The sequence below is a fragment of the Propithecus coquereli genome, unplaced genomic scaffold, assembly GCF_000956105.1.
Source record: "Propithecus coquereli isolate 6110/MARCELLA unplaced genomic scaffold, Pcoq_1.0 Scaffold84, whole genome shotgun sequence".
NCBI classification, from domain to species: domain Eukaryota; kingdom Metazoa; phylum Chordata; class Mammalia; order Primates; family Indriidae; genus Propithecus; species Propithecus coquereli.
In genome coordinates this window covers 1,260,843-1,276,235 of record NW_012154618.1, presented here as the reverse complement: position 1 = coordinate 1,276,235, position 15,393 = coordinate 1,260,843, and the positions used below count along the sequence as shown (strand labels likewise).

Here is a 15,393-nt window from a genome sequence, read left to right as displayed (position 1 = left end):
TTTCTCAGTTTACAGGGAAAAGAGTTTTTTCAACAGAGTGACAGTTCTATTGTTACCTTTTTGCTTATTAGCAAAACTTATGTGTCTTTTATTGGAATACTATGAATATCTGCCTATAGCAGACTTTTACAGAAGTATTACTTTAATAAACACACTAGGATATGGCACAAATATTCTCTGAAACTTGAAGGTAGTAATAAGGAAGATGAATTAACTTTCTTTTCTCTACTAGGATGAGGAATTTTTTAATTCTAAACCCTTCTCACACATTGCAAGTTGTTCATAGAAGCAGAAAATTTATTATCAAACGAACTTGAACTTTCTTGAAATAAATGTAGGATGTTTAATTCTCTCAAACTGGGAGCATTGCCCTGAATAATTTGAAACTGCAGATAAAGGAAAATTGTTTGACATGGAAATTTTGGTTCTGTTTATTGTTTTGATACAACAATGTTAAAAGTTTGTATTCTCTTAGTATACTTTACATTTTATGTTGCAGAGGAGAGCCAACGTGATATTTTAAATATTTCAAAGAGAGGCCAATAGATGAATAATTATATGATTATATATAGATAATTAGTATATGATATAGCCATGTAGTTAAACTTTGATTAAAGAATCTTCAGAACAACAGTTTTATATAAAGTCAGTCATGCTAAGTAAACCAAGAAAGTTTTTTTAAAATCCTACAAAGCAGAGCTGCTTGTTTTCAGCTGCATAATTAAAAAGATCTTCATTGTATGGCTTCTATAATGTTTTTAGCTAATTTGTATTCTCACTAGACTAATTTTGTAACTCTTTGTTTTCCTTGGTAGAAGTGTTTCTCTAACTTCAGATGCTTAATAACTAGGGTTTTTTTTTTTTTTTAAATCTATCTTTTGAAGCTCTTTTCATTCATTTTGTTTCCGTAAAAGGAATTTCAAGGATGAGGAAATTGAGATATAAAAACTATTTGGCGATAACATTGTCAGGTATTTTAGAATACCTATGGGTTATTAGAAGATGCACTTTACTACTTTTTTCCATTGGATGCCTTTTAAAAGAAGTGTTTGTGGGCTGATTCCCACAAAACTGCTAGAGACAGTCACTGAACTTTTTAGGTGTAGGAGCTTTGCCGTAGCTTACGGTAATAAAATTTATCAAACCTACTCTCTTCCTTAAGACCTCTCTTCCTAATTTTTATTAGCACAAGTTTTATTTTCCACATCTAACCTTGACTAAACTTCTACTTAAACTTTTGGCATTTGAATAGTGGTTTTTAGGCCCTTAGATCTGATATTATAGACTATTTCCACCTCTAGTTTACAAGTTTTTGACAATAAAGTGTGTCACTTGTGTGCTTTCTTTTCATGAACAAGTTTACGAATATATTGCTTATAGAATTTTGAAAACAATTCTGTAGCTCTAGATCTACCAGTAGAATACTTATTTATTTGGGACCAGATATAAATCATTATTTTGTGTAAAGTTTCAATATTTCTCCTTAATTTCATTTGATGTGATGCTTAGCCTCCTTATTGTGTATTGCTTGAGGTTTTATGTTATAAGGATCTGGTACAACTTAGTTCTTTAAAAAGTGGAGTAAGTTATTATGATTTAACTTAACAACAAAAATGACTCTCATACTAACCTAAAAAGGTTGTAGAAATCTGGCTTGAAATGACAGGCCTCACGTGAAAAAAAGAAAAATCTAAAGTGGGGCATACTTCGCCTCATATTCTAATACATAAAAAACATTTATTTAGTATATTACAGAAGACGTTAACCTAAGAAATTTTAAGCATGAATTTGGTTTTATTTTGATATTGATAGATTTTTAAAAAGCAAAACCAAGCTAAATTTTGACACACACTTTTACCTTACTCTAATAGTGTACAAAAACTAATTAGTAGTGGTGGTGAAGTTAATTATATATTAGAAATGCCTAGAGCAGATGTAGGAAAACATCAGCAAAATATTCTCTGTATATATTCCATAAACATATGAAAATACTACTTAATATATTATTTAAGAGAAATGTCTTTTTTCTCAAAGGTCCATTTTTATATACCATAGGACCACGGATGCAAATATTTACTTTTTTCTTTGTCACATATAATTTTATCTCTATCTTTTATCTTGATTTGTCTTTATAGGCCAATATATTGATTTTATAATAATCATAATCTATATATTTAGGCTTTAAAGGAAGTATATAAACATTTAATTGTATATTTAGTGAACAGTATAGCCTATTATATTAGGCAATTTGTAATTTTCAACTTCTTGTTGAACATTTCTGTAGAAGGTCCACTACTATTCAAATTAATTAGTTAAAAAAACAAATTTAGGCATGTTATTATTTAAAAATATTCCCTGTCCACCCTTATCTTAGATTATGGTACTGCCACCGTTTTAGACTCAATTTCAATGGTACCTTTGACTCTTTCTTTTTCCTCAACCTTTACATTCTGTCCCAAGCTGATTTTGGCTCTACACTGTCTATATTTATTCCTTTTCTTGGAGCTCATTGCCCTTTTTATTTTAGGGCTCCTTGATCCCTTTCTCTTCTGTCGTTGGATGTTATGGATTATCTGACATGGTATAGGTTCTCATTAAATATTTGCTGAATTAATCCATGACTGCCCTTACTCTACATATAATCTCTCCGTTTGTAATCCTTTTTTCTACTTCTTTTATAGGAAGAAAAACACAAAGACATATTAATAATTTTCTTCCTAAAACAATTCAAATGATTTCATTCCCATTTCTAAAATATTTATTGCATACAAATTGTCTGTGAAATAAATTAAAAACACCTTAACAAGACTTTCAAGGCCTTTTATGCTCTGACCCCACTTTTCTAGCTTCGTATTTTACCACATTTTTCATATTCTACTACATCTTTACTTTTTCTCTTTTTTTGTATTTCATATTTTAGTTAATAACATTACCATATTCCTTGTCAGCCAATGAATATAAATATTAGGTAAATATTTATATTTAATATATTTTATATTTAAAATATATTTATATTTAAATATTTATATTTAGCTAATATTTATAGGTAGTTTATGCTACGCACTTTGATAAGAACTTTGTCTAAATGTTTTTCATTTAATCCTAAGCATTTAATAAAATTTGTACCATTATTATACATATTTTACAGATGACTAAACCAAAGACATAGGCCTACATTGTCTTTGTCCACTCTTGAATTGATGGGCACTTAGGTTGATTCCACCTCTTTGCAATTGTGAATTGTGCTGCCATACATTTGAGTGCAGGTGTCTTTTTGATAAAATGACTTCTTTTCCTTTGGGTAGATACCCAGCAATGAAAATGGTAGGTCTACATTTATTTCTTTGAGGACTCTCCATACTGTTTTCCACAGAGGTTGTACTAATTTGCAGTCCCACCAACAGTGTGTAAGTGTTCGTTTCTCTCTGCATCTATGCCAGCATATAATTTTTTTTGACTTTTTAATAATGGCTGTTCTGATAGGGGTAAGGTGGTATCTCATTGTAGTTTTAATTTGCATTTCCCTGATGATTAGTGATGTCGATTATTTTTTCATATGTTTGTAGGCCATTTGTCTATCTTCTTTTAAAAATCTTCTGCTCATATCTTTTGCCCACTTTTTAATGCAGTTGTTTGTTTTTTTCTTGTTGATTTGTTTGAATTCTTTATAAATTCTGGATATAAGTTCTTTGTCAGATGTATAGTTTGCTAATATTTCTCCCATTCTGTAGGTTGTCTATTCATTCTGTTGATTATTTCCTTTGCTGTGCAAAAGCTTTTTAATTTAATTAAGTCCCATTTATTTATTTTTATTACTTCTGTATTTGCCTTTGGGGTCATAGATATAAGTTTTTTGCCTTAGCCAATGTCTGGAAGAGTTTTTCCCACATTTTCTTCTAGAATTTTTATGGTTTCATGTCCACTGAAGTTTAAAGTAATTATTGATAGGTAAGGGCTTACTCTTGCTATTTTATTAATTGTTTACTGACTGTTTTGTAGTTCTTTTGTTTCTTTTCTTCAATCACTATTTTCCTTTGTGATTTCTTATATTTTTGTAGTGGTATGCTTTGATTCCTTTCTCTTTATCTTTTATGCATCTACTAGAGGTTTTCATTTGATGGTTACCAACTGAGCTTACATAAAATATCTTATAATTATAATATTCTAATTTGAGCTGATAACACCTTGTGTTCAGTTGCATACAAAAACTGTACACTTTTTATACCCTCCAGCTTTTATGCTATTTATGTCATACTTGCATTTTTTTATATTGTGTATTTTTAAACAAATTATTGTAGATATAGTTATTTTTAATAATTTTGCTTTTTAACTTTTATACTTGAGTTAAAATTGATTTACACACTACTATTACTGCATTATGGTATTCTAAATGTGACTATATATTTACTTTAACCAGTGAGTATTATATTTTCATATTTTTTATGTTGTTACTTTATCTTCTTTTCATTGCAACTTGAAGAACGGCCTTTTTTTTTTATTTCAGCGTATTATGGGGGTACAGATGTTTAGGTTACATATGTTGCCCTTGCACCCCCTCCCCACCCAAGCCCAAACTTCAAGCATGGCCATCCCCCGGATGATGCGCATCGCACTCTTTGTGTATGCATATACCCGTCCCCTCCTCCCCCTCCCCCCCTGCCCGACATCCAATAAATGTTATTCTTATATGTGCACTTATGATCAGTTAATACCAATTTGATGGTGAGTACATGTGGTGCTTGTTTTTCCATTCTTGGGATACTTCACTTAGTAGAATGTGAAGAACTGCCTTTATTATTCCTGTAAATCAAGTCTGCTAGTGATGAACTCTCTTAGCTTTTGTTTGTCTTGAAATGTCTTTATCTCTACTTCATTTCTGAAAGATACCTTTGATGGTTTAGAATTCTTGGTGGCTTTTTTTTCCTTTTAGCACTTTGAATATACCATTCCTCTGTCTCCTGTCTTGTAAGATTTCTATTGGGATTTCCATGGATACCCTAATAGAGATTCCCTTATATATAATAATTCTCCTTTCTCTTGTTCTTTTGAAGATTCTGTCTTTGACTTTTTGTGATTTGATTATAATGTGTCTCAGAGCATTCATTTTTGGATTGATCTTGCTTGATATCCTTTGGGCTTTATTCATATAGATGTCTGTAACCCTCCCAAGATTTGGAAAATTTTCAGCCAGTATTTCTGCAAGTAGCTTGTTTATCCTTTCTCTGTCAATTCTCCTTCTGGTGATCCTATAATTCACATATTATATGTTTGATGGTATCTCATAGGTCCCTTATGCTTTCTTCTTCTTTTTTAAAATTTTTTTTCTTTTTTATTCTTCTAACTGGCTAATTTCAAATGATCTATCTTTGAGTTCTTTAATTTTTTCTTCTGCATGATCGAGTCTGGTGCTGAAGCTTTTTCTTGTCTTTTCCAGCATTGTCATTATATTCTTCAGCTCCTGGAGTCTGTTTTGTTCGTTTTTATGGTTTCCACTTCTTTTTTAAGCTTCTAATTTTCATCATGCCTTGTTTTCCTAATTTTATTTAGTTGTCTATCTTTGTTTTCTTGAATCTCATTAAGTATCTTTAAGATAATTATTTTAAATTCTTTTTCAGGCAATTTGTATATCTTCATTTTGGGGGATTGGTTACTGGAGCTTTATTAATTTCCTTTGCTGGTGTCACATTTTTTTGACTCTTTCTTATCTGTGCATCTGTGCACTGGTGTCTATACATTTGAGGAGCAAACAACTTTCCCAACCATTATAGACTGTTTTTAGCAGTCTGTATATCTGTATAAGCCATTCTCTTTTTGGGCCCCTGGAGTAATGGGACTGTCTCTGGGATCATGTTTGAATAGGGTTGCAGCTGGATTATGGGGCTGCTGCTGTGTTCACAGTGAGGTCTGTGGTTGCTGGCCCTATTACCAGGGCATCTAACAAGTTTGGATTCTCTCTAGTCCTTGGGTAGACTGGTTCTCACCAAGGCCTTGGTTTGTAGGGCTGGTGCTGGCATGAGGGTTTGCTTCAAGATTCACAAACATTATGTCCTTTACCGCATGTGTGGTCTAATGTGGTTCCTCTGGGTTCCTGTGAGGACTCCTCCTGGATCTCTGGGCGGGTCCTTGGGCAGACAGTATTGCCCCAGTATGTGTCTGAGAGGGGCTGAAACTGAGTCACAGGGCTGCTTTAGGGTCTAACTCTGAGACCAAAGTCTTCATATTTTTCTCTGGGGTTACAGACATATATGTCTACTGGCAGGTTCTTAAGTGGGCAGACTTGCTTTCAAATCGCAGTCGAGAGGGGATGGAGTTGATTTATAGGGCTGTTTCAAGATCCACAGTGGAACCAATGCCAGCAAATCAGCCTGCAGGGGCAGTAACAGACATGCCTATCTCCAGGTCTCTGGGAGGGCAGAAGTACTCTCAGACTACAGCTGAGAGTCTGGGGCTGAGATCCAGGGCCATTTCAGGATTCACTGTGGGACAAAGGTTGGCAAGCTTGTTCCAGGGACTCAGACGGGCAAGCTTGTTTCCCAGTAGGTTCATGGCTGGGAAGAACTGTTTTACCATGGCAGCTAAGAAGGGCTTGGGACTAAGATCTAGGGATCTGCTGTGGGACAGAGTCTGGCAAGCTAACAAAATGAGTCTCCCAGCAATTCCCTTTGAGGGCAAGATTGCTCCTAGACCACAGGAGAGAGGGGCTTGAGCTGAGATTCAGAGCCTATTTGGGATCTGCTGTGGAACAAGACCAGCAAGCCTGTCACAGTGGCAGATACAGGCAATTTTAAATCATGTGGCTATTTAGACTTTTGTCTTTGTCAGAATTCTTATTATATTTGAAAACTAATCTATAACATACCTGTTAAATTTCATTAAGTATAATTATGCTGCACGAGTACAAAGGAAATTAAATTTACATGATCTCCTAACCCCCAGAAGTTATTGTTATGTGTATATGACAGCCAGCAATGATGTTGCAATGAAAGGATATTGGAACATAAACTGATTTTGAAATGAGTACTGCCAATGACTATGTTTTGGTTTCGTGTTTCTAAAGTGTATTCTTTATAAATAACTTGTTTGAATAACCTTTGTAGTATCTTTTTTTTAACCTTATTGTTTAGTGTTGCTCATAAGTTGATATTGCAACTTTATATTATAGGGGGCAGGAATAATCATGTGACCACATTATGTTCCTCTAGTGTATATCTAGGCTTTAAAATCGTCATCATGTAAAATTTCCCAAACAAAAGGCCACTGTATAATGGTTTCATAAATGCTTATTCAGCATAAAAAGATAGCCTTAAATGCTGACAACAACAGAATAATTTCAACACTGTCATGAAGTATAAATTTTAAACAATTGAATTTAAAATGCATTTATGCTATTTTAACCTGAAGTACAGTGCCATAAGGGAATTCTGTCAAAATGAGCTCACACAAAAGATATTTTAACACAATTTTTTTTTGTTTCAGAAATCATTAGGGTTACTATACAATGATAATTCTTTTATGAAACTCTGTAAGCATAACTATTATCCAGTTTTGCCATACAGGATAAATAAAAGGTTTATTTAAGTTTTTAAATATTAATATGTATCATTTTTAGTGAAGTTCTGAATATAAAACATTATTACTATGAAACTGTGCAGATTAATATTAAAAGATGTCATGATGTACTCATTCATTATTTATAAAGTTACATATTACCAATATATCGTTGTGCCCTTTATTGCTTGATGATAGTTTCCTTCATTGCTTGCAGTTCTACACCTTGTCTTTCATTTCTGTACTTCTCACATTTTGTGTTGCCATAGTTAATTCTACAAACCTAATGGAAAATAATGCAGATTTACTTAAATACTCTTTATGAAAAAAACTCCACACCTTTATGCAGAAATCTCTTCTAGTAAAAAAGCAAGTTCTTAGAAATCTCCCTTGTTCTGAAACTTATTTTATGTGCCCAAGTGGTGATGTATGTATTTATTTATAGTAATCATCTATTTTTTCAAAGGTGATAATTGTAAGGAATTAGCAAGAAGCTTAGTGTTCTATTTTATATTATGATCAATATTGGTGATTTTTTAAACATCTTTATTAAAATATAATTCATACATCATCAAAATGTATCATTTTGAAGTATACAATTCAAAGGATTTGAGTGTCTTCATAAAATCACGCAGTCATAATTATAATCTCATTTTAAAACATTTTCATCACCCCCTTCCAATAAACCCATACTCATTAGAAGTCACTCCCCTTACTCCTTTGTCCCTGCTCTACCCTTGAAAACTCTGGGAAATCGATAATTTACTTTCTGTTTCTATAGATTTTATTATTTTGGAAATTTCATAGAAATGAAATCATACAATATGTGATCTTTTGTGACTGACTTTTATCACATATAATAATATTGTAAAGGTTCGTCCATGTCTTTTTTAATTTCAGCATATTATGGGGGTACAAATATTTAGGTTACATATATTGCCTTTGCCCTGCCTGAGTGAGAGCTTCAAGTGTGTGCATCCCCCAGATGGTGTGCACTGCACCCATTATGTGTGAATATACCTGTCCTCCCCCACCATCTGCCCGACACCAGATGAATGTTACTACTATATATGCACATAAGAGTTGATGAGTTAATACCAATATGAGGTGAGTACACGTGGTCATTATTTTTCCATTCTTGTGATATTTTACTTAATAGAATGGGCTCCAGTTCTATCCAGTATAATACAAGAGGTGCTAGATCACCATTGTTTTTTGTGGCTGCGTAGTACTCCATGGTATACATATACTACATTTTATTAATCCACTCATGTATTAATGGGCACTTGGGTTGTTCCACCACATCTTTGCAATTGTGAATTGTGCTGCTATAAACATTCTAGTGCAGATGTCTTTTTTATAGAATGCTTTTTTTTCCTTTAGGTAGATGCCCTGGATCAAATGGTAGTTCTACTTTTAGCTCTTTGAACTATCTCCATATTACTTTCCATGGGGTTGTACTAGTTTGCAATCCCACCAGCAGTGTATGAGTGTTCCTATCTCTCCGCATCCACGCCAACATTTATTGTTTTGGGACTTTTTGATAAAAGCCATTCTCACTGGAGTTAAGTGATATCTCATTGTGATTTTGATTTGCATTTCCCTGATGATTAGAGATGTTGAGCATTTTTTCATGTTTGTTGGACATTAGTCTGTCTTCTTTTGAAAAGTTTCTGTTCATGTCCTTTGCCCACTTTTTAATGGGGTTGTTTGATTTTTTTCTTGCTGATTTTCTTCAGTTCTATATAGATTTTAGTTATCAGCCCTTAATCAAATGTGTAGCAGGTGAATATTTTCTCCCATTCTGTAGGTTGTCTGTTTACTCTCATGATAATCTCCTTGGCTGTGCAGAAGCTTTTTAATTTGATCAGGTCCCATTTATTTATTTTTATTGTTGCTGTGATTGCCTTTGGGGTCTTCTTTATAAATTCTTTCCCTCAGCCAATGTCTAAAAGAGTTTTCCCAACATTTTCTTCTAGAATTCTTAAAGTTTCATGTGTTAGGTTTAAGTCTGTTATCCACCGTGTGTTGATTTTTGTGAGAGGTGAGCGGTGCAGATCCTGTTTCAGTCTTCTACATGTGGCTATCCAATTTTCCTAGCATCATATATTGAATAAGGGTTATTTTCCCCAGTGTATGTTTTTGTCTGCTTTGTCAAAGATTAGATGACTATATGAGGATGGTTTTATATCTGGGTTCTCAGTTCTGTTACATTGGTCTGTGTCTCTGTTCTTGTGCCAATTCCATGCTGTTTTAGTTACTATAGCCTTGTGGTTTAGCATGAAGTCTGGTAAATTGATGCCTCCCAGTTTGTTCTTTATGCTTAAGATTGCTTTTGCTATATGGGGGCCTTCTCTGGTTCCATATAAAGTGTAGAATTATTTTTTTATCATGTACAAAGACTTCGTTTTTTTATTGTCAAGTAATTTTGGATTTGTCATATTTTGTTTGTTCATCATCTGATAGACATATGGGCTGTTGCCATTTTTTGGCTCCTATGAATATTGCTGCTGTGGACATTCATTTACAATTTTAGTATAGATATGTTTTTATTTCCCTTGGGAAATTCATCCCTGGGATGAATTCTACTTGTTCACTGTGAATGATCCTTTTAATGTTCTATTGAATTTTGTTTGCTAATATTTTGTTGAGGGTTTTGCATTTATTTTCGTAAGGGATATTTGCCTGTCATTTTCTTTTGTTATAGTACCTTTCTCTGGCTTTGGTAACAGGGTAATGTTGGCCTCGTAAAATGAGTTTGGAAGTATTCCCTCTTCTTCAATTTTTTTGGAAGAGTTTGAGAAGGAATGATATTAGTTCTTTTTAAAATGTTTGGTAGAATTCTGCCATGAAGCCTTCTGGTTGTGGGATTTTATATTGATGGGAGGTTTTTGAATACAGATTCAATCTTCTTATTTGTTATTGGTTTGTTTAGATTTTCTATTTCTTCTTGATTCAATTTTGGTAAGTTGTATGTTTCTAGGAATTTATCTATTCCTTCTAGGTTATCCAACTTGTGCACATATAATTATTTATTTTGTAGTCTCTTATCATCCTTTGTATTTCTGTTGTATTAGTCTTTTATTTCTGATTTTATTCATTGATCTTTTCTGTTGTCTTTCTGGTCTCTATTTTATTTATTTACACTCTGACTCTTACTGTTTTTTTTCTTGATACATAAAGACTTCTGTCATTTTGTTAATTTTTTTCTGTGTTTTGGTTTGTTTGTTCCATTCTTTCTCTCTTGCTGTTTTCTCTTGTGATTTGATGATCTTTTTGTAGTTGTGTGCTTTGATTCCTTTTTGTTTATCTTTTGTGTATTTACTAGAGGTCTTTTCTTTGTGGTTATCATGGAGCTTATATGAAACATCTTATAACAGTCTATTTTAAGCTGATAATGAGCTAGCATTGATTATATACAAAAACTTTATACTTTACCTTCTCTTCCCCATACATTTTATGTTATTGATGTCACAGTTTACATCTTTTATGTGTCTTGTGTCCTGGTACATGTGTCTGTTGTAGCCCGTCTGAAGCCTTGGTCCCTAGGGGTGACCTGGTGTTTGAGCCAGCCTTCAGTTTTCATCTACAGGAGCAGGCCTGGCACTGGGATGGGCTGGCACCTGGGGCCATGGGGACAGGCCTGGATCCTAAGTCCACATGGGCTGGCCTGGCATTGGATGGTCCTGGAGCCTGAGTTGGCAGTTAGCTGGCCATGATCCTGGTGCTAGTTTGGCACTGGGTTGGTCTGTAGCCTGTATCTATGTGGGTAAGTTTGGAGCCTAGGGCCATGAGGGCTAGCCTGGAGGTAGGGTTCATAGGTGCCACCCTAACACTGGGGAGGGCTTGGTTTGTGGGTACCAGCCTGAAGTCTGGAGGTTCAGGGTCTAGCCTGGCCCAGGGCAAGCTAGGAGGCTGGCACCATGGAGACTGACCTGGATCCTGGGGTTGCTGGGGCTGGCCTGTTATTGGGGTGGGCTTGAAGCCTCAGACTGTGGAGGCTGGTCTAGAGCCTAGGGACACAGAGGTGAGTCCTGGGGCCAGTCTGGAGCTTGGGGTGGGCCTGGAGTCTGCTTGCTCAGGTGCTATCCTAGAGCTTGTGGTTCCTAGGGATGGCCTGGCACTGGGGCAGGTTTGGAGCCTGGGGCTGTAGGGGGAGGCCTGGTTCTGAGGTCCACTGGAAAGTTAGGTTCTCACTTCACTCTTCTTTACCCACTTTAGGGTATGTCTCTCAGTGCTGTGCTGCCTGGGGTTAGGAGAGGGGTGCTATTGATAATATTAAACTGGCTTTCCTACCTTCTTCCATGTATTTTTTCATATTTCTATGCTATAACCACGTGCTATAATCTCTAAACTGGATTACTTAGCTCTTATAAAGATATTTTCATGTGAGGATAGGTTTTCAAATTGATGTTTCTGTAAGGGGATGAATGCTGGAAAGTTCTATACTAACATCACTCCTCTAGAGTGTTGTTTTTTTTCTTTTTTTTAATCCAGATGTATGGTTTTTTGGTGAAATTTTATTTGTTATTAACTTTTGATTTAATTATATTGTGGTCGGGGCTCATTGTATGGATACTATTTTTTGGAATTTGTTGTAGCTATCTTCATTTGCTAATGGAAATTTAAATATTATAAATTATTTATGTATGTTGGAGTTTAAAAACCGGGAATTGATGAACACAAAGTTTAGGCTCTTGGCTACTTCTGGTGGGCTGGGGGGCACAATGAGATAGGTTAAGGGAGCAGCACACAGATTGCTACAAGTGGCAGTAATGGAATTCTAGTCCTTAAATTAGTTGGTTTTGTTATTCTGTTTTATATATTACTAACAAGTTCTTAAACAGGAACTATGTATGCAATTTAAAATCACTGCCAAAATCTCTTGCCTTCATAAAAATAATAAGTAATATTTGCTTTGTTTATTCTAGGTTCTTTTTTTACTAATATATGTGTAACTGGTATGATGTAGAAGCCAGACTAATAGGGTATAATGAAAATACAATATTTTTCTCTATCATTGTCCCTTTAAAATGTATTCAGTGGAGGTTGGGGGCTATGGCTCACGCCTGTAATCTTAGCATAATTCCAGGTGTGTCTGGGAGGCCAAGGCAGGAGGATTGCTTGAGCTCAGGAGTTCGAGACCAGCCTGAACAAGAGCAAGACCCCATCTCTCCTAAAAATATAAAAATTATCCAGGCACTATGGCACGTACCTGTAGTGCCTCCTATTCAGGAGGCTGAGGTAAGAGGATTGCTTGAGCCCAGGAGTTGGAGGTTGCAGTGAGCTGTGATGATGCCACTGCATTCTACTCAGGGCAACAGAACAACACCATGTCTCAAAAAAAAAAAAAGAAAAAAAAGAAAAAAAAATAAAAGAAAGAAAGAAAAAGAGAAAAAAATGTATTTAGTCAAATAAGTTTTCTCATTGACCTTGTATGAAATCCCAGAATCCCAGATTCACTCTTAGTTAATATAAGGAACTTTGAAGATTTAATTTGCAAACACGTGCTTACATAAATAATTAAAATTGTCTAGATCAAATAAAAATCAGAACTCTGAATGTACTTTGAAGCCACATTTTCTCTTTGCCTCTATTCTGGATGCTCTCTCTTTCTATATTTAGGATTTTCCTCATTTTCTGGGTTGGTAATGTTTTTGATCTTTCTATGAAGAGAAAAAAATTATGTGTGAGGGATAGTTGTCATCTGTGGTTGAGGTCCACGGTGTGAGAGATGCACAACTGCTGATCCATTCTCACATAGGTGTCTTTTGGGGTTTTTTTGAAGCTTGGCCTATCCAGGTGCAATTCTCTTGATGAAGGTGACACATATTTCTTTTCCTGTAGTGGCAACTTTTTCTTCTGCTTTTTTAGTTGGAGTCCCCTGATGCTTTCACGCAGTCCTCTTGGTCAGATTTTTAAGCAGTTCTAGGTCAGCTAGAGGAAACATATATTATTTTCTTTCACTTTGGCGTAAATGCTGACAGTTTCGAAAAGTGGCCCTTTCTATTTGTCCTGCCACCTCAGTTAAATAGCCATAGCTATTCACAGCTGAATATTTGTGTCACATCTAATATGCCACCTAGATTTTAGGGGACCCACCTCAAGCTCTTCAAAGAGCTCATGTGATGTCTCGTTAGGCTTGAATAAGAGGCCAGGCAGACATTCCCTTGGGAGGTAGAAGACTGGATTAATAACACTGAAATGTTTTTTTTTTTCTGATAATCCTCACCAAATCCTCTCAGCTTTCACTCTTTTTGATTCTTTTATTGACTCTCTCTGGTCCAAAGATTTCTTTGAAAATGTTCATATTGGTCTTGTACTTCATTTTGGTATATAAAATCTATTTTATTTTGGAGACTCGATAAAAATAGCAATATGATTATCTGGTTACATTTGTTTGCATTTGGTACTTCATTAGCATACATACTAGAATTGCTATTGATATTTTAAGAGAAAATAATAATAAAAAAGTTGACCATTGGGGAATTTTGACTCATTAGCTTGATTATATGTGTGTTTGAATCAGGAAAAGATCATATTATTTCATTTTTGTTAATAGAATGGTTTAACTAGCCGTTTGTGTGAAAGAACACCAATAGTTCTCACTAAAGTTTTTTGAAGGGGTTAGTGACACAATCAGCCTTGTCTTTTTAGAATATGTAACTGGATTAGAGAATGAATTATAACCTAGAAATACTGAAAGTAAAAAAATATCTGATCTGTGATTGTATTGGTGTCAGTAAGAGAAAATGGACTTCAAGATACCCCCAAAGAATTTATAGAATTTCAAAAAATTTCAAATAAGCGAATTTACTTCCCTTCAGTTAAAACCAGCTTACAATATGTGGTAACCTTTAAGCTTTTGGATGGCATGAGGAAATAAGAGGACATAAGCATAAGGTAATAATAATAATACCTTCCCTGAAATGCAATGTGCATGTTTGTGATGTAGAGTATTCAATAGCATTTTGGTTTTGACTTACAGCTTGTACATGCAGTGGCCATGCAAATATTTGTCATCTGCACACAGGAAAATGTTTCTGTACAACTAAAGGAATAAAAGGTGATCAATGCCAATTGTAAGTAAAAATGATTTTTTAGAAATTTTATGAGTTGAATTTATGCTGTAGAACTAATTTTTATAGGTTTTGCTTTTTAAGTTTAGTGTTTTGTTAGTTAAGCATCCAATTTTACTTGTATCTTTTGAATTCTCTTCAAAAATTAAACCTTTTAAAATGACAATTTTGTGGAAGCTTTAAAACAGAGCCCACAGAACATATTTTTCTTTTGTATTGCTAAGAAAGGGAAGCATTCTTATTTTTTCTGGAAAGCACATCTTAATCTTATGTATCAATTGTTATCTTAATCTTAACCTTATGTATCATTGTTATCTTTATAATTTTCCTCTGTATCATACCAAGTCTAGTGTCTCTAGGCCCTTATTTCTTTTCAGTCTTTTATCCTCAATTCTGATAACTGTAGTCCTTTAATGTTTTCATTTGGTTCCTTTTATTAATCTTCCTCTTTTTTCTGTGTGTGGAAACCTTTTTTCTTTCAGTGTATGGAAACCTACTATTGTTACTCTGCTTTCAGTACTTTTATGAGTGATTTTTGTCTTTTTATCATTTAGTTGTTATTCTCAAAATTTATTTCCCTTCAAAAAATTCACTTTAAAAAGCAATGTTTCTGGCTATTTAAATTTTTTTCCTTTTTCCTATCCATGTACATCATATTATTAAAATCAAATTTGATTGTTTTGATTATGTACTTGCAAATACATGTTTATATTAAGTATATATATATATATATCTTTTGGGGTTTTTTTGAAGCTTGGCCTATCCA

The 15,393-nt window shown here is 34.2% G+C and overlaps 1 protein-coding gene across 1 annotated transcript in view; it reads left to right on the top strand.

Annotated features, from left to right (window-relative positions):
• Positions 1–15,393, top strand: part of ATRNL1 (attractin-like 1) — a 739,312-nt gene that overhangs the window by 223,228 nt on the left and 500,691 nt on the right. The window contains exon 20 of the mRNA XM_012663875.1: positions 14,537–14,630. Within this exon, the coding sequence (XP_012519329.1) occupies positions 14,537–14,630 (94 nt within the window). The remainder of the gene's footprint in view (positions 1–14,536; positions 14,631–15,393) is intronic.